At 44.7% G+C, this 18,118-nt stretch overlaps 2 protein-coding genes across 5 annotated transcripts in view; one reads left to right on the top strand and one right to left on the bottom strand.

Moving 5' to 3' along the window:
- The window catches only part of LOC142365636 (amyloid-beta A4 precursor protein-binding family A member 1-like), a 120,022-nt gene that overhangs the window by 60,573 nt on the left and 41,331 nt on the right, over positions 1-18,118 (bottom strand). The window lies entirely within an intron of this gene.
- On the top strand, positions 1,621-6,201 carry LOC142365716 (amyloid-beta A4 precursor protein-binding family A member 1-like). The gene is made up of 3 exons (XM_075446786.1): positions 1,621-1,702; positions 2,679-3,883; positions 6,160-6,201. The coding sequence occupies exons 2-3, from the start codon at positions 2,732-2,734 to the stop codon at positions 6,199-6,201; spliced, it is 1,194 nt and encodes a 397-aa protein (XP_075302901.1). The 5' UTR covers positions 1,621-1,702; positions 2,679-2,731.

Raw genomic sequence — 18,118 nt, 5'->3', positions numbered from 1 at the left:
AGTTGTGGGCATGGCCTACATGGCACCAGGATTGCTGGCATCAGATGGGATTCACCTCTCTCAAAGGGGAAAGAGGGTCTTTGCACAAGAGCTTGTGGGGCTCATTGGCAGGGCTTTAAACTAGATGTGAAGGGGGAGGGGGAACATATCAGGCTTGCCGATGACCTGATAGCCTTCTATGATGAGGTGACTAGCTTGGTAGATGAGGGGAGAGCAGTGTCTGTTGATTATCTTGATTGTAGTAAGAATTTTGACACCGTCTCCCATAACATCCTCATAGACAAACTGATGAAGTACCGAATAGATAAGTGGACATTTGGGTGGACTGGAAACTGTCTGAAGTGACAGACTCTAAGGGTTGTGATGAGCATCACAAAGTCTGTCTGGATGCCAGTTCACAGTGGTGTGGCAGCGAGGTTAATACTGGCTCCAGTACTGTTTAACATATTCATTAATGACCTAGACGACAGGACAGAGTTTACCATCAGTGAGTTCATAGATGCTACAAAACTGGGAAGAGTGGCTGATACACCAGATGAATGCACTATTATTCAGAGGGACACCAGCAGACTGGAGAAATGGGCAGAGCCTAATTTTTTGTCTCTGTAAATCAATGGGAATTTTACCACAAACTTCAATGCAAACAATGAATTCTTTCTGGAATGGATTTTTCTAAACCCTAATATGCATTATCATCTTCACTTTTCTTTTTGTTTAATCCATGCTTAAGATTTAAAATTCTTCAGTGCCGCTGTTCTTTATAGTGTTTCCCTGCCCATGGCAGGGGGGTTGGAACTAGATGATCTTTAAGGTCTACTTCTTTTGATGCAAGACTAAATCCATGAGCTACTTCTGTTTTCTTTTTGTTTATATGAAGTCCTAGAAAGCTCAGTCAGTTTTGTGTATGGTATCTTTACCTGTTCAATAAAGTTTTTATGTGATTTCTTAATGAGTATTTTGTATCCAAGTCCCAGGTTTGTTTTGGTTTTGTTTGTTTTTTGAGGAAGATAGGAAAGACATGTATTAGAGGCCAAGCATAGCATGTTAGCTTTGTGCAAGTTATGTATGTGTTGTTTCTGGAAGTGAAAAAAGCGTCTGGAGCCTGGGCCAAGATTTCCTTTTCCTCTCTTGTAAGGACTTAGTTTTAAAGACTAAAACAATGGGTATGGCACAGACAAGGTGAAACACTTGCTGAAATGGAAGCTACACTCACTGGGGGTTCCTATAGAGCTGTAGCACAAATAACTCCTAGCTGCCCTCCCCTGCTTGCCAGGAACTCTGATGGACAGCAGCTGAAATCACTATTGCTTTTTCTCTGCAGGAGTAAAAAATTCCCACAAAAACAGACAAAAAACCCAATAACCATTTCTGTGGCTTTGCGCAGAGCTTGTTTAGTGCAACAGTGTAATTTAAGACTCTCTGCCTGAATTCACTAAATTTGGTTCAAGTTCTATTTTATGTGTTGAATTGTTTTTTAATTATTATTGGTATCTGACATATTTTATAGCATCATTTTATATATCGAAATATAAGTCTTCTGACAGGTATTTCCCCCCCTCCCCCCCTTATAATTAGTAGTAAACCACAGGCTAAAATTAGATTTTTGTCACAGGTATGCGATTCGACTTCAAATACATGAGAAGGTCTTACGACAATACATTTTAAAACATTGGACAAGGTTCAGAATAGCTGCAATTGGCAGGTAAAAACGATACCCTCTGAGATAGGTAAACTTGGTTGCTCTGAGAAACATCTAGAGGATAAGCTGTATTCTTATAGGTTTTTCTTATTTCCATGCTGTGTATAATTATCATTGTTGGCAGACCTCTGTTGTAATTATGTCATCATTTCAGATTTTTTTACTCTGAGCAGAACACGTTTGGTAAAACTAAAATGTCTCACTAGTCTCAATGTGGCAAGGGTCACAGTTATGAATATTTGTAATGTCTATTCCCTATTTTAGGAAAGACATTTGGGGCAGAAGTAATTTTGCATAATTTTAGATGTATTTCATGAAGATGTCTATACCGGAGCTAGCTATCTTATGCTTCTCTAGGGAAGAGAAACAGGCACTTTGCATTGCACCCTAAAAGTGTCTTTTTCTCTCCATTGACTAAAAGGTGCCCTACGATGAGGATCTCAGTTGAAGATATCATGTTGGTAATGTCTAGTCTGCAAAGGTATCATATATCTGACCAATTGCAGACTACTGCAATGCAACAAAATAAAATTTTTGTCATTTTACACTGCCACATCCTGCCACAATATCTCTACCACAATTTAGCCCCTGGTGAAATTTAGTTGCTTTGATGTATATCTTGTCTGCATTGTCTAGATGTCTGGCCAGTCCGTAGAAGCACCTCTTGGACTGGTCTGAGATAGTGGATTTTTTCCTAGAGAATTTGTCCATAAAACTGTATACTGCAATTCTCAAAGGAATTGTGGTCCCATCTCTGAACGAATGGTGCTGGTAGAAATCAATTTGCATTGGAAGGTCATACTGTTGTGCTGGTTGTCCTCTGACTTCAGAGCTGATGAAGCCAAAACTTTGTCTGTTGGAGAAGCAAGGGTGCCTTTTGCTGCTCTGGGGTTGTTTGTTGACTCCACATTGTGGGGCTGTTTTGTTTGTGGTTGTGGTTTTTCTTTTTTTAATAACATCACTCTTAATTTCTTTCCAGTCCTGGTAGACAAAATGTTTACAGAATAAGTGGCCTACACACCAGAACTTTCCATGAACCATTTGGTCACACCATCTGAGGTGGAGGTGAATGAAGAGCCAGCAAATGAAGATATGAATGAATCAGTGGAAGCTGACTTGGAGCACTCACAGGTAGAAGACGAACGACAGTCTGTGATCTGCTATTCAGGGTACAGAAACAGAAACCAAGGGGTACCGTCTGGGCAGGAAGAGGAAGGGATGCTAGCTCGATCAGCCAGTACTGAGAGTGACTTCCACAATCACATGGACATGGTGGAAGGGGACATTATAGCCACAGCAGAGGATGGCTATGATGTAGATATAGTACAAGAGAATGAGGATGAGAGTACATATGCAGTGCAGTACAGGTCTGAGTCTGAGGAGTACACAGAAAATGCTGAAGCAGAGCACATTGAGGCTGTTCATAATCAAACACTGCATGATCATGTACATTTCCACTCAACTGAACATGAGGAAGCCATGAATGCAGCATACTTGGGTTATGTCTGTGCTCACCAGCCCCTCCACCAAGGAGAGGGTGAGCGATATGCTGAGCCCTATGCTGACTATAGGCAGCAGGAGCACGTATATGAGGAGATAGGGGATGTGCTGGACCTTGATGTTAGGGAGGGGCTTCAGCTCTATGAGTGGGAAAGGGAGGAAGCTGACAACTATCGCAAGGAAGCTCTTGGTGCCCGCCTTCACCATTATGATGAACGATCTGATGGAGAGTCAGACAGCCCTGAGAAAGAGGCAGAGTTTGCTCCATATCCAAAAATGGACAGCTATGAACAAGAGGAAGATATTGATCAGATTGTGGCAGAGATGAAACAGAGTATGAGCTCTCAGAGCTTGGGCAAGGCTGCTGAAGACATGCTAGAGGCAGAGCAGAGCTTGGAGCATACTCATGCTCTCTCTGGCAGGGAGCACGAAAGCAATGGTCAACTGTCAGCTGGCTCTAGGGCCACAGCCAACTCAGGAGAGTCAGTACAGAGGTGCAGAAAGGAAAAAAGGGATGCAATATCACTGGCCATCAAAGATATTAAAGAAGCTATTGAAGAAGTGAAGACAAGGACTGTTCGTTCTCCTTATACCCCCGATGAACCAAAAGAACCTGTTTGGGTGATGAGGCAGGACATTAGCCCAACCAGGGACTGTGATGATCAGAGGCTGCTAGGTGGAGATGTAAGTATGCAAAGCTATAGGCTGTTACAATTAAAGGCACAGGGAGCGTGTAATACACATTAGGGTGAAACTGAGAGGGTTATACGCTTCTGTGACTCATTTTATTCCTCAGTAAAGTATGTAATGCTGTATATATTTTAAATTTTTACTCAAAAGGATGCATAAGGAGTATACATATATGTTGTCAGTGCACCAAATTTTCCTTTATGAAATACTGCTGAGTCCATTAGAGTTGTACTATAGATGAATTTGACACAGAAAGCTCTAATGACTTTTTTTCTGAAACAAGTGCTACTACATTTTTTTTCTTAACTTCCACTGGATAATTAGAATAACTACCAAATAATTTACCTCACAGTATAGAACCTTGTGTGTTCCTGTTAATTCTGGACTTGTCAGTTTTGTTTTCTATCAGATAATACTGCTAACAGTTTCTATGAAAAACTTGTTAATATTATTTACTAATTCTGTAAAGGTAATATCACAGATGAAGATCTGAAAAGATTCAGGCTCCTTATCTGCTTGCAGTCTCTAGAGATTTGCTATGAATCCTATTATATTATACTATATTATATTATCTTATATTATAGTTCAGTTAGAAAGGACCTACAATGACCATCTAGTCCAACTGCCTGACCACTTCAAGGATGACCAAATGTTAAAGCATGTTAGCAAGGGCATTGGCCAAATGCCTCTTGAACACTGAGAAGCATGGGGCATCCAACACCTCTCTGGGAAGCCTGTTCCAGTGTTTGATCACCCTCTCGGTAAAGAAATGTTTCCTAATCTCCAGTCTAAACCTCTCCTGATGCAGCCTTGAACCATTCCCATGCATCCAGTCACTGGATACCAGGCAGAAGAGACCAGCACCTCTCTCTCCACTTCCCCTCCTCAGGAAGCTGTAGAGAGCAACAAGGTCGCCCTTCAGCCTCTTTCTCTCCAAACTAGACAAACTCAGTGTCGTCAGACGCTCCTCATAGGACATGCCTTCCAGCCCCTTCGCCAGCTTTGTTGCCCTCCTCTGGACGCATTCAAGGACCTTAACATCCTTCTTAAATTGTGGGGCCCAGAACTGCACGCAGTGCTCAAGGTGAGGCCGCACCAGTGATGAATACAGAGCGACAATCACCTCTCTTGACCGGCTGGTTATGCTGTGTTTGATGCACCCCACGATGCAGTTTGCCCTCTTGGCTGCCAGGGCACGCTGCTGACTCATATTGAGTCAACCAGCACCCCCAGATCCCTTTCGGCAGGGCTGCTCTCCAGCCACTCCTCTCCCAATTTGTACTTGTGCCATGCATTACTCCATCCTAGGTGCAGAATCCGGCATTTGGTCTTGTTAAATTTCATGCCACTGATGATTGCCCAATGCTCCAATCTATCCAGATCCCTCTGCAAGGCCCCTTGTCCCTCGAGGGAGTCAATAGCACCTCCCGGTTTAGTATCAACAGCAAGCTTACTAAGGGTGCATTCAACTCCTGCATCCAGATCGTTGATAAAAAATATTGAACAGAACTGTCTCTAGAATTGAATCCTGAGGAACACTGCCAGTGACCGGTCGCCAGCCAGATGTAGCCCCATTCACTGCAACCCTTTGAGCCCTGTCCTTCAGCCAGTTCTTCACCCAGCACACCATGAACCTGCTCATCTCGCAGTTGGACAACTTGTCCAGAAGAATGCTGTTAGGGACAGTATCAAAAGCCTTACTAAAATCCAGAAAAACTACATCCACCACTGTGCCTTCAACCACTAGGTGGGTTACCTTATCATAGAAGGATAGCAAATTGGTTAAACAGGACTTTCCCTTTGTGAACCCTTGTTGACTGTGCCTGATGATTGCACTGTCCTTTAAATGCCTTTCAATAGCAGCCAGTATGATCTTCTCCATAATTTTTCCAGGTACTGAGGTTAGACTAACAGGTCTGTAGTTCCCTCGTGCCCTTCTTGTAAATTGGAATAACATTGGCTAGCTTCCAGTCAGCGGGGACCTCCCCAGACTCCCAAGACCTTTGGTAGATGATTGAGAGGGGTCCTGCTGTAACATCGGCCAACCCCTTCAGTACTCTGGGGCCATCTGGCCCCATGGACTTATGAACATTCAGCTGGTACAACTGGTCCCTTACAATTTCAGTGTCCACAAATGGAAAGACACTGTTCCCGCAGTTGTGGTCCTCCAACTCAGAGGGCTGGGCAGCCCAGGGTCTATCAGTATTATTAAAGACTGAGGCAAAAAAAGCATTGAATGCCTCCGCTTTTTCTTCATCCCTATTAGTCAGGTGACCATCTTCAACAAGTATCAGTCCAATGTATTCTTTTGACCTCCTCTTGCTATTAACATACTTAAAAACGCCTTTCTTGTTGTCTGACACAACCCTGTCCAGTTTCAACTCTAGTTGAGCTTTGGCCTTTCGTGTCTTTTCCCTGCATATGCGAACCACGGCTCTGTAATCTTCCTGCAAAGCCTGACCTTGCTTCCAGAGATCATGCAATTTCTTTTTCCTCCTGAGTTCCAAGAGGAGTTCCCTGTTCAGCCAAGCTGGTCTTCTGCCCCGCTTGCTTGACTTGTGACACAGTGGGATTTCCTGCTCCTGTGCTTCTAAAAGGTGGTTCTTAAAGACTGACCAGCACTCGTGGACTCCTAAGTCCTCGAAAGCAGATTCCCAGGGGATGCTGCTAAATAGCTCCCTCGGTAGCTGAAAGTTTCCTCTCTTGAAATCCAGGTTAGTAACTCTGCTGTCCTTTTTTCTCATTACACCAGAAATTTTCAACTCAACTATTTTGCAATCACTATGGCCAAGACTGCCTCGTACCTTCATATCATTGTTGCAATCTCTCTATTCTGACCTGGGTGTTAAAGGCCACTATTCAGGTTTACAGTCTTAGATTTTATTAATTCTGTGCTTCTTGGCATCAAGCCTAATTTGCATCAGAACAGGTTCATAGCCTGTCATTCCAGTTCTCATTGCTGCTCTGTGAAGGTAATCTTAACTATTAAGTTTACAAGTTTTTTTAAAATTCCTGACAAAGTAAGTTCATAAGCAACTTTTAGCTGTGTTAAAATTTGTGCCTGATATAAAAAGGACCAATGGACTGAATTTGGTGGGTCAAAGTCATCTCTAATGTGAATCCACTCAGTTATCTCCAGGATGACTGCACTGTAAACGTCTGAATCACTACTCTCTGTTGCTGTGGAACACTTTTTGGTGACCTGTTTGTTTGGAAGAACATGGAATGATACAAGTTTGTTGCTGTTTGTTTGTTTGTTTGCTTTTCTTTTTAAATCAATATCAACTTACTTTTTAAATAAAATGTTTGCAAAGTTGGTGTCAGGGCCTGGAGCGCATTCCCTCCCTTCTGGGACTTTACCTGGCTGAGTCCAAGGTCAGCTCCTTTGCCAATAAGAGCTGTTGTGAAGAAAGCTAGAACTGAGAGCCTTCCACTACTTTCCCCCGGGAGCTGCTTTTAAGCTGAGGCATTACCACTGGCCCCTGCCTGTGCTACATCACAGCAGTGTAGCAGCTATGTCTGTGCCTGGTCTTGTGTGGAGTCCTGGCTGGACGAGAGGGGACATAGTTTGGTGCGTTGAGCAACCCAGGTTCCGATCCGGAAGTAAGCCTTGGGAGCGGCTGACACGGAACCCTGCTGGGAAGGCAGAGCGACGAGCTCGGGACACTGGAGCAGGGGGAACGTCACCGTTTCCTGCCACACTGTCACTTCCTTCCTGCCACGTTGCTGTTTCCTGCCACAGTACTGTTTTCACTTCGAGATGCAGCTCTGCACCAATCACAACGAGTTGCAGTAGTTTTGCCTATATATGGGTTGGGGTTTTAACCATTCAGATGCTGTAATAGTTTTGCTATATAAACCTTGTTTTGCTGACTAATAAAGGTGTACGATCATACTCATATTGGGGTCACATCGTTACAACGGATCCGTAACCCACGCCTACATTTGGTAGCAGAGGATGGACGGTTTCCCTGCAGGAGGCCCTCGGTCTGCGGTGAGCAGCTAGAGAGGGGGGCGTGGGAGTAACGGCTGGGAGGGTCCTGCCTGGGTGCGAACGCGCAGGGCAGGTACGGACGGCCGACTCCCAGGCATTTTTGAGCCACACTGGGGCTGCCTGGCGCAGCTAAATTTTAACGTGGAGGCCGTGGTCGCAGGCATGGAGGTGGATGCTGCGGCAACATTGCTAGTCGGTATTCTCTCTAAGAGAGGAATAGACGAAACGGCAAAGCAACTCAGGAAGTTGATTAAACTGGGGCAATGATGGGGTCACTTTGCGGATACCCCGCTACTGTTTTCCATCTCGGAATGGCAAGAGTTAGGAGAGACGATGTGGGAAAGGACAATAACGGGGGAGGAAAAGGAAGAAAAGGAGATAAAAGCCGTCCGCGAGCTCTGGCGAACAGTATTACACACCTTAAAAGCCATGAAAGCTGAAAGAGAGGTGGCGTGTGCTGCAGCTCAGATGCTAGCTCCAGAGCCCGGGAAAGATCACGCGCCTAAGCCTGGGACATTATCACAGGTTTTCAGGCTACCTGCCGTTAGAGGGATGACTGGGATCACTTGTAACACAATTGCCGAGATTTGAGCAAGTGCAGTGTGCGGTTCCGGTCTCGGCGTAGAGGGGGGTGGCCCACCGGAAGTTGCTGCCAGAGACATCAACTCGAAATGCGAGCCGGACGCGGTAGTACGACCGCCCCCGGGGAACGGGGAGGAGTCGGGCGCGGAAGTGCGACTGTCTTTCGGAAGAGGGGAGGAGCGGCTAGTACCACCCCCAGAGGGGGAGGGAGAAGGGGTGCGGCTTACGACATCGGCCCCTCCTGGGGCGCGGCCTGCAACATGGGCCCCTCCTCTCTATCCACCCCTGCCACATTCCAGCGAGGCGTCTCCACTCCCGACGCCCTCTGATGGCGGCCAGAACGAATTACTCAAAAAAAAAACAAACAAACAAAAAAAAACCAACCCAAAAACCATGCGATCTGTTGCAGTCAGTTTTGCAGCATCTTCAAGACAAGAGCTCGCAGTTCCAGCATATGTCAATCGTTACCAACCCCCCCCACCGGGAAAATGAGGCTTCCTCTCCGAGATGTTTAGCTGGGCCTCTGGCACGGATCACACCTACCCACTGGAGCGATGTTATAAGAGATGCCATCCTAGATGGACAGTGGAACGTTGCCACCATTATGAGAGATACACAAGCCTTAGCCTGTCCTGTGGAACAGGTTAATGGATGACAATCGTAAGTACAGGTGTTTGGCCGGAGGAGTGGCCACTAAGTTACCACCTGAAGAAAGCCATGAGCAGGGGCTGGGTCTAACAGACCCTGAGCAGGAATCAGGTCTGTTTTTTCCCCCCCCCCCGGCTCGCTGGAGAATGGGACTGTCACTGAGAAAAGGAGCGAAGGCTCTATTAAAGAATTTTTTACAGTGAAGTTTGAAAGAGCAATATCTTGCAGTTTAAAATACCTGAGGAAATCATTACATGTGAATCAGTGCATACAGCTTTAAATGCTCTAAAACTTACAGAGACTATCTTAGAAGCAGCTGCTATACCTCTGTCCTTATCTCAAAAGCAAGGACAGAGCAGCAGTCTGTTGAAATTTAACCCTACATACGACGAAATTCCTACCGAACATGAGAAGTGCGGGAAGTAAATCTGCCAAAACCTGACGATCCTTTGAATCCAGAGAAATGGGAAGTGGGGTGTAAAAATCCGGCATCCCGAAAGTGTACAACAGGGTCTCTCGACAGCAATTGGTGTACCCGACCTGAGATCAAAACGAGGTGAATTCCAACATAAAACTGCACAGTCCCTCAGACGCTGTACAGCCACCGCGCCAGCAGTCACCGCATCGAACAGGTCAGCAAACCTTACACCTGGTGGGGCACATGGCTCCCCCCGGGCAACCGGCGGCATGGTTCCCCCCCCACCCCGCCCCCCTACCTCGATCCCAGCGCGCCGGCCCGTTCCGGCCAGCCCAGAAGCGGCGCGGCAAGAACCATCTTTTCTGACATTCAAGGACTTGGTTACAAAAAATGTATACAATTCAATTACTGCAGTAGAATTCCTTGTGAACAAACAGCTGGACTTTATTATCTTTCCAAGGTTCAGATGGTCTATCTAGATGATGTTATTCACTCTGCTGAAAGGTGAAAATACTGACATTATGACTGAAGAGTTGTCCCCTCTATTTACTTGGTCAAAAAGGACTCAGATTTATTATTTTCCTGAAGATCAATGCCAAAAGCAAAAACTGTTTTACAAAAGGTTTCAGATAGAATTGCAATTGCCTTTACCTTCAGAATTAATGTCAATTTACCAACAAATTTGTATATAATTTATGAAGGTTTTGTTTTACAGCCTTACCCTCTTTTCGATCAGTGTTGTGTTAACACGCAGGAGTTGAAGACTCTGGAATGAATCTTTTTGTCTCATACGCCCATGAAAACATTGACTTCAAAGGTACACATCATAGTGTCCTTAATAGCACAAGGTTGGAATCACTGTCAGCAAGTTGATACTATTTGCCTGCTGCTGGCTAAAGATGACTTTGTGGCATTAAATAGTGAATCCTTATCACTGCAAGCCGCTCTAGCTGATTATTTAAATAACATACGTTATACCCTTCCACAACATAAGCTGTTACATTCCCTCTCTCAAATTTCATTGCAGCCAAAAAAACGATGTGTTTCTGTTCCTATTAAAGGAGCATGAACAGTGTTTCGGAAACAAACAAATTCATCAGATTAGCAATCATCTATTTTAGTCGTTGAAGGATCCACACAAATTTTTAAGCTATCAGCGGCCTTGCACATTTTTGAATTGTTTTAGACTGAACCACTCAATGTTGTCACAGATTCTGCATGTTGTGAATATTGTTCAATGCATTGCAGATGCAATTGCTATTGAAATTAGAAAATCGTGTACGTGTATATTTTATAATGCATATATAGTTACATACTACTCTACTAAAACCAATAACTGAAGAAAAAGTTGTAGCAGATCAATTGACAATGGCAGCAGTACTGCCACACAGTTTCAAGCAAGCCCGATTATCTCATGACTTCTTTCATCAAAATGCCTCTTCCTTGCATAAACAATTTGCTTTGCCCCAGGGGCAAGCCACAAAAAATGTTCATGCATGCCCTGATTGTCAATGTATTACACCCGTACCGTCGTGTGCAGGAGTGAACCCTCGTGGTTTACGAGCTGATGAGTTGTGGCAAAGTGCTGTTACACATATATCAACATTTGGTCGACTGCATTGTGTACATGTTAGTGTGGATACTTTCTCAGGATTTCTGGTAGCCACGGCACATACGGGAGAAAAGGAACGTTTCACGGACAATTTCTGTTTTCCTACAGGACTGGAGTATACAACATGTTACAGGTATACAACATTCTTCTACTGCACAAGCCATTGTCGAAAGTGTCCACGGGACCCTCAAAGCTATGCTAAATAAACAAAAAAGGGGGAATCCTATGGGCAGTGTTACCCCACAGGAACAGTTAATGTACTTAATTTTTAAAATCGTTCTGATGATCAATTATTTACAACGGCAGCTGACCATCAATTCGGGATGGTCCCTCCATTTGTGGTTCGACCAAAGGTATGGTATAAAGAATTTGGGGGATCACAATGGACAAGTCCTATAGAACTAATAACGTGGGGAAGAGGGTATGCGTGTGTTCTTCTTTCAACAGGCCCTCGATGGTTACCAGCAAAATATGTGAAGCCATATCACGAACTGAAAGAACGTAACGCAGAATCTGATGCCAGAGGTGACCACGCTCACTCTCAGGGAGCAACCTCTGACATGGAAGCAGAAGAGATCCACTCTGGATGATCCTATTACACAGGGAACACTGAAAAAACTGCAGCAAACGCAAGTACTCTGATGACTGCAGTGGGTGCATCACCCACACCAATTAATACATTCCTTGCATATTTGGCAATTATCTCCCACAACAGCTTTTGTATAACGAAGCAATCTTGGAGAACACGGTATACGTGATTTTAGAACTGCGTCTGCACAAGAGCAAAGATCAACTAGCAGACACCGTGAGGAAAAGTATAAACCTTCACCTGAGGGCTCCCGACGACTGCCCAGAGGTGCCAATATGCATGTACAAAAGACATTTATACATACATATATATAAAAAAAAAACAAAAAAAAAGGGGGGGAGAAATGGAGAATGAGAAGTACTTTGCAGAAATGTAATGATTATGTATGTTAACATGGCATAAATATCTAGTAAGAGTGTCTTTTCGGTACACACATTTGAGGAGAACTATTCCCTGTGCGTTCAGTACTGCAGTAAAGAATGCCTGCTTTCTGGAACTCCAACATTAAGTTTTAGAAAGTTAATTATTTTGCTGCTTTCTAGTAATAGATTTTGGGTACCCAGGTAGGACGCTGCTCTTGAACTTCAATGGTCCGAGGGATTGCAGGACCTCCAGCTGGCACCGAGGGATTCTCGGGGAGAACCTCTGATCACTGGACCAAAAAGTTCTGAGCATGAACCATTAATAAGGCAAAGGCATTCTTCCAGTATTGTTTCTTGTTGCCTATTTGTTAGTCATAGTAAAAGCTTCACAGCATTGAGCTATATCCCTGACGAGAAGGGAAAGCGTCCTTTCTAATCCAAAATTGAAAAGAGAGTACTCTTCCTGAAACTGAAGCTTGGGAATTTGTCTGTTAAATGTTGAATTATTATTGTAAGTCCTGTCTTTGCAATATTTGGATTTATGCTGAAAACTTGGTGTGCCTGTGTGTGTGTGTGTGGTCGCGACCATGAACGTGTGATTTTATGTTACAGTGTTTGTCTTTCTGTGATCTGATGGATTTATTTGGTTTCTGTGATCTAACGGATTTGTCTGGACTAAGTAACAGGTTTTGTGTCTTTTGGTTTGGTAAGTTCTGCAGGTATTGACTATTTCTGGTTTTTGACTTTAGATTGTTGTATTTGGACTCTGATTTATCAAGACTTCGGAAGCATTTGATGCAGCAGGGAATAGATGTGGTGACGTTTGCAGCTTTATGCTTTTATGTACATTAATTTTAGCCTATATAGTTAATGAGTCATAGTTCTAGGTACATTGATCTTAACCTAGGTAATTAATATCGATAGCCAATACTAAATGTTATGGATGTTTGTATATGTGATAAGTATACCTATAACCCAAGTGCAAATTTACTGAGCTCATATTATTGATACACTGCTATTTCGATGCCTGACGCGATGAGATGCATTCCCTCCCATTGACAATAATGATATGTTGTGGTCAAGCGGTACTTTAGTCCCACCATCCACACAGGAAGAAAATTGGATACAAGTAAATCAATCTACACCCATATGCTAGGTAACAGATTTACCATCAGTATGTATCATTCTCAAGTTAATTTAATCTTTCTTTATATCCAGCAGGTTGTGGTATGCACTTCACATCTCTGTGTCTTCAATTAGCATTTGTGTTCTTATATCTGTTAGTATTGTAGTTTGTGTGGGCCTCTGAAAGAGTGGTAGCAAGCTGAAGACCAAAATTATGTCAGCTCTCATCATCATCAACAACCTCATCAACTATACCTGGCTTGCTCAAAAAACAAAAAGGGGGAATTGTGGAGTCCTGGCTGGACGAGAGGGGACATAGTTTGGTGCTATTGAGCAACCCAGGCTTGGTAACGGAGATAGACCTTGAAAGTAGCGAACACGGAACGTTGGGCAGAGAAGCAAGCCAGTGTTACCACAAAAGTCTTGCAATCCCTGCTAGAAGATCAGAGTAGTCTACGACATGCAGTATTGCAAAATAGAGCCGCAATTGATTTTTTACTGCTGGCTCAGGGACATGGTTGGGAGGATTTCGAAGGCATGTGCTGTATGAACTTGTCCGATCATAGTAAGTCCATCCACAAGCAATTACAATGGCTCGAACAGCACGCCAATCAAATACAACAAAACCAGGGATTTTTTGATGGATTTCTCACCTCCCTCTTTGGTAATCTGCCCGCTTGGCTTAACGGTTTAATTATAGAAATTTTGCGCATATGTATCGTGTTACTTGCTGTTGGAGTTATAATATGTATTTGCTTCAGCTGTCTTAAAAAGGCTCTCTCCAAGATGACGAAGCAAACCTGGCTTGCTCAAAAAACAAAAAGGGGGAATTGTGGAGTCCTGGCTGGACGAGAGGGGACATAGTTTGGTGCGTTGAGCAACCCAGGTTCCGATCCGGAGGTGAGCCTTGGGAGCGGCTGACACGGAACCATGCTGGGAAGGCAGAGCGACGAGCTCGGGACACTGGAGCAGGGGGAACGTCACCGTTTCCTGCCACACTGTCACTTCCTTCCTGCCACATTGTTGTTTCCTGCCACAGTACTGTTTTCACTTCGAGATGCAGCTCTGCACCAATCACAACGAGTTGCAGTAGTTTTACCTATATATGGGTTGGGGTTTTAACCATTCAGATGCTGTAATAGTTTTGCTATATAAACCTTGTTTTGCTGACTAATAAAGGTGTACGATCATACTCATATTGGGGTCACATCGTTACAACGGATCCGTAACCCACGCCTACAGTCTTGGATCTCTGTGAGTCTGACCATGACCTGGACCCACCAGCTTGGCTTCCTGGCTTGGCCTTGGACCTGCCTCATCACTACAGACTTGCTGGGTGAACACTGGACTGTGTCTGATTGTGGTCACTGTCTCTGGCCCTGATCCTGGCCCAGACTTGCTGCTCTGTATCCTGGCTCCTTGTTGGCAAGGTCACTGCTCCTGCTTGCCTTATTCTTGTGCTCCATTCCCAGCTCACCTTCGCCTGTGGAGCAGCCGGCCCTTATTGCTCTGACACTAGACTCCCAGCAGAAATACCCAAAACACCTCGGTCTCTTCTGCATCAAAGGGAATTCAGATGATGAAAAATTGATTACATGCAGTTTAAACATGAGACATACCTATGCTTTTCCAGCTATGTTCAAACCAAGTAACTAGTATTCTGCAAGTAGGAACAGATTTAGAAGCATAGCGTTTCAACTGTGGCAAAGCATGCTAGTAGTTTCCTGACATTCTTTTTCCCCATGGAAAACCATCAGAAACCCATAGTAATGACTATGTTCTAATTCTTGTGTGCATTCCTACAGATTTCGCTCATTTCTTCCCCGGTTCAAACCACGGTAAGCTGATGCTAGCAGAAGCAGCAGTTGCTGTGCGCTGAGAGGAGTGCGAGGCTTGCGAGGTACCCGGAGGGGGGGTGTGTGTGTCTGAGAGGGTTTCTGGGCCTCCAACACTCTTGGACTGTCTGTGGGGGAGGAACCGGCAGGCAGGCCACAGGTCTTGCGAGAGGAGTGGGCGAGAGTTGGGTGGTGCCGGTTGTCCCCGCGGCCGGTTCAAGCCACATATAACCGGCCCCTAGGGAGCACCAGTGATCTGGGAGCTGCGTAGGCAGTTTGTGCGGCAGGGTGTACAAACAGGGATCTATGTCTGTTGGGAGTGGTGTCGGCAGCTTGCGCGGCAGGGTGTGTGGGAAGGGCTGCACACTCTGCCAGATATCGAGCTGCTGCCTGCTCTGCTCACCTTCTGGCTTAGGCTGCAGTCCTGATGGTCACCTCAGGTAGCTGGTGGCTGTGCAAGCCTACCCAGCAGCTCGAGGTCTCCAGGGGATTAGGAGGGCTTATTAGGCAGTGCTTTGAGGTTGTCAGAAGCATGGTGGTAGAGACCAGGCAAGGGTTGTGCTCTGCAGCAGCCAGGAATCAGCTACCTAGTCAGTCCAGAGACAGAGTTAATTTTCTGCTCAGTAGCTGCTGTGTTTTGGATTTAGTACTAGAAGAATGTTGATAACACTGATGTTTTCAGTTGTTGCTATGAAATCAAGGACTTTTTCCAGTCTCCATTCAGCTAATGAGCGGGTGTGCAGGAGCTGGGAGGGAGCATAGCCAGATAGCCAAGCTGGCCAATGGAAATATTCCATACCATAGACATCATGCCCAGTTTATGAATAGGGGTTGGCTGGGGGGCAGGAAGCTATCTGCTCTTCTCGTTTCTGCGAGTTTGAATCCTCTCTTGTCTGGGAGTTCAAAATTTTTTGGGAATTTCCCGAAATTCACGAGTTTGGCGTTCCGCAATCGCTGCTTGGGGACTGGCTGCAGATCGGTCGTTGGGTGGTGAGAAAAATTGTATGGTATATAGTTTGTTTTGCATATTCATTGTTATCATTAGTGGTAGTAGTATTAGTATTTCCTTTGTTGTCTTATTAAACTGTCTTTATTTCAACCCACGAGTTTCCCCTTTTGTCCATTTGTCCTCCCCATCCTGCTGGGGGGGAAGGGGAGGGGTGAGCGAGCAGCTGTCTACTGCTTAGTTGCCGGATGCTGGGTTAAACTACAAAAGGTGTGAGCATGGTCATGAAGATCGACTCTGTTCTTCATTGTCAGGCTCCCTCAGTGGTGTGTGACGTGCAGTGCTTTTGGAGCTTTGTCAGTTTTTATCAGCATTTTGCTCGGAATTTTGCTCAAAAGGTTGTTCTGTTCACAGCACTGTCTGGTAAGCATGTCCCTTTTTAGTGGACACTTGAGGTTCAGGGGGCCTTTGATGAATTGAAGCAGGCATTTATGACAGCCCAGGTTTTGGCCCACCCAGATAGCAGTAGTCCTTTTCTATTGGAGGCAGTTGCTTCCGCCCATGCCATTGGGGTGGTACTTTCTCAGCGTGGTCCATCGAATGAGCAGTTTCATGCTTGTGCCTATTTCTTCTGCCAGTTGACTGCTGAAGAGAGAAATTATGATATCTGGGAGAGTTGTTTGCCATCCATGAGGTGTTTGGTGAGTGAAGGCACCTTCTCATGGGTCCTGCCAAGCTCACTTTGGTGCTGATTGATTATTGAAATCTGGACTGTTTTAGCAACCTAAGTGCCTCTCTCCTCAGTTGACTTGTTGGGCAACTTTTCTCTCAGTTTCCATTTAATATCACCTACAGATTGGGAAAACCAAATGGTAGGGTGAATACCCTGTCATGTCAGGAAGCCCCAGCAGAAGCTGCTGAGACAGATCCACCCCCCTGTAATTTATTCTCTCTGCAATATTTTGTTGCATCCATGCTGGCCCATGTTTTTTTAAGTTCTGTGTATAGAGCAACGGTTGGTGATTCTTTGGTCATGCAGTCTCAGGCAGGGGATACTTCACAGAATCTGCAGGAGAAGGATGGTTGTCTGTATTATGATGAGCAGCTGCATATCCCTGCTGGCCCACTGCACACACAGTTCCTTCAGCACTATCATCACATGCTGACAGCAAGGCATGATGGTCATCGGAAGACTCTGCATCGAGTTACACAGATGTACTGGTGGCCTATTGTGCATGCAGATGTCACAAGCTATGTTCTTGCTTGCAATGTCAATGCCCAGGCCAAGAAACCAACACAGAGGCTGCAGTGTCTACCACATCCCTTACCAACTCCTGAGTGGCCATGGTGAATTATTTCAATGGATTTCATGGTGAACTTGCCTGTGTCTCAGGGGCAGACAGAGGTGCTTGTGGTGGTGGACTTGTTTATAAAGGCTGTTGTTTTTGTTCTACTAAAGAAACTGCCCACAGCTCCTCAGACTGTGCATTTGTTTTTGCAGCATGTGTTTTGCTACCATGGCCTGCCGGATAGCTTGGCTGCGCCCAGTATCTCCCTCTGAGTGGGACGCCTCTCACAGCACTTCGAACTCTGAAGTTCAAACTTACCATCACTGACGGAACCTGGGCTGAATTCACTCCTTAGATAAAGGTACCTTTATCTATGCATACTGTCTGTCTGTGTGTGTGTGAATTGATTCAAATCATAATATCCTATTATTGTGATTGTAGCAAATTTTTTTAATTTAATTTAATTTTTAATTTAAATTTTTAGCTCTGTAACTGCTAAGTTAACCAATGATTAATTACTGCTAAATTTCTGTGATTCTCTCTCTTTCTCTCTTTATTGTGAACAAGCCTTAAATTGCTGCTAGACATATCCTTTAGACATAAACTGTTGCAGTCTAAGGCAAAGCCTGGATCCAGCTGCACCTAGGCTCCTCTCTGAGAAGGAGTTTAGAAAGCAAGACGGTCATTCCAAACCTTGTGACTTAACGGGAGGGTCTCTCCTATCCCTCACCTCTTTATTCAATCTCTGTATAAACTCTTCTACCTCAATCCTACTTTGATTTTGTATTCCACTCATTTAATAAGTAATAGAGTGAACCTTGTCAATGAA

Source organism: Opisthocomus hoazin, chromosome W, assembly GCF_030867145.1.
Source record: "Opisthocomus hoazin isolate bOpiHoa1 chromosome W, bOpiHoa1.hap1, whole genome shotgun sequence".
NCBI classification, from domain to species: Eukaryota; Metazoa; Chordata; class Aves; order Opisthocomiformes; family Opisthocomidae; genus Opisthocomus; species Opisthocomus hoazin.
This window is presented reverse-complemented; position numbering and strand designations above follow the sequence as displayed.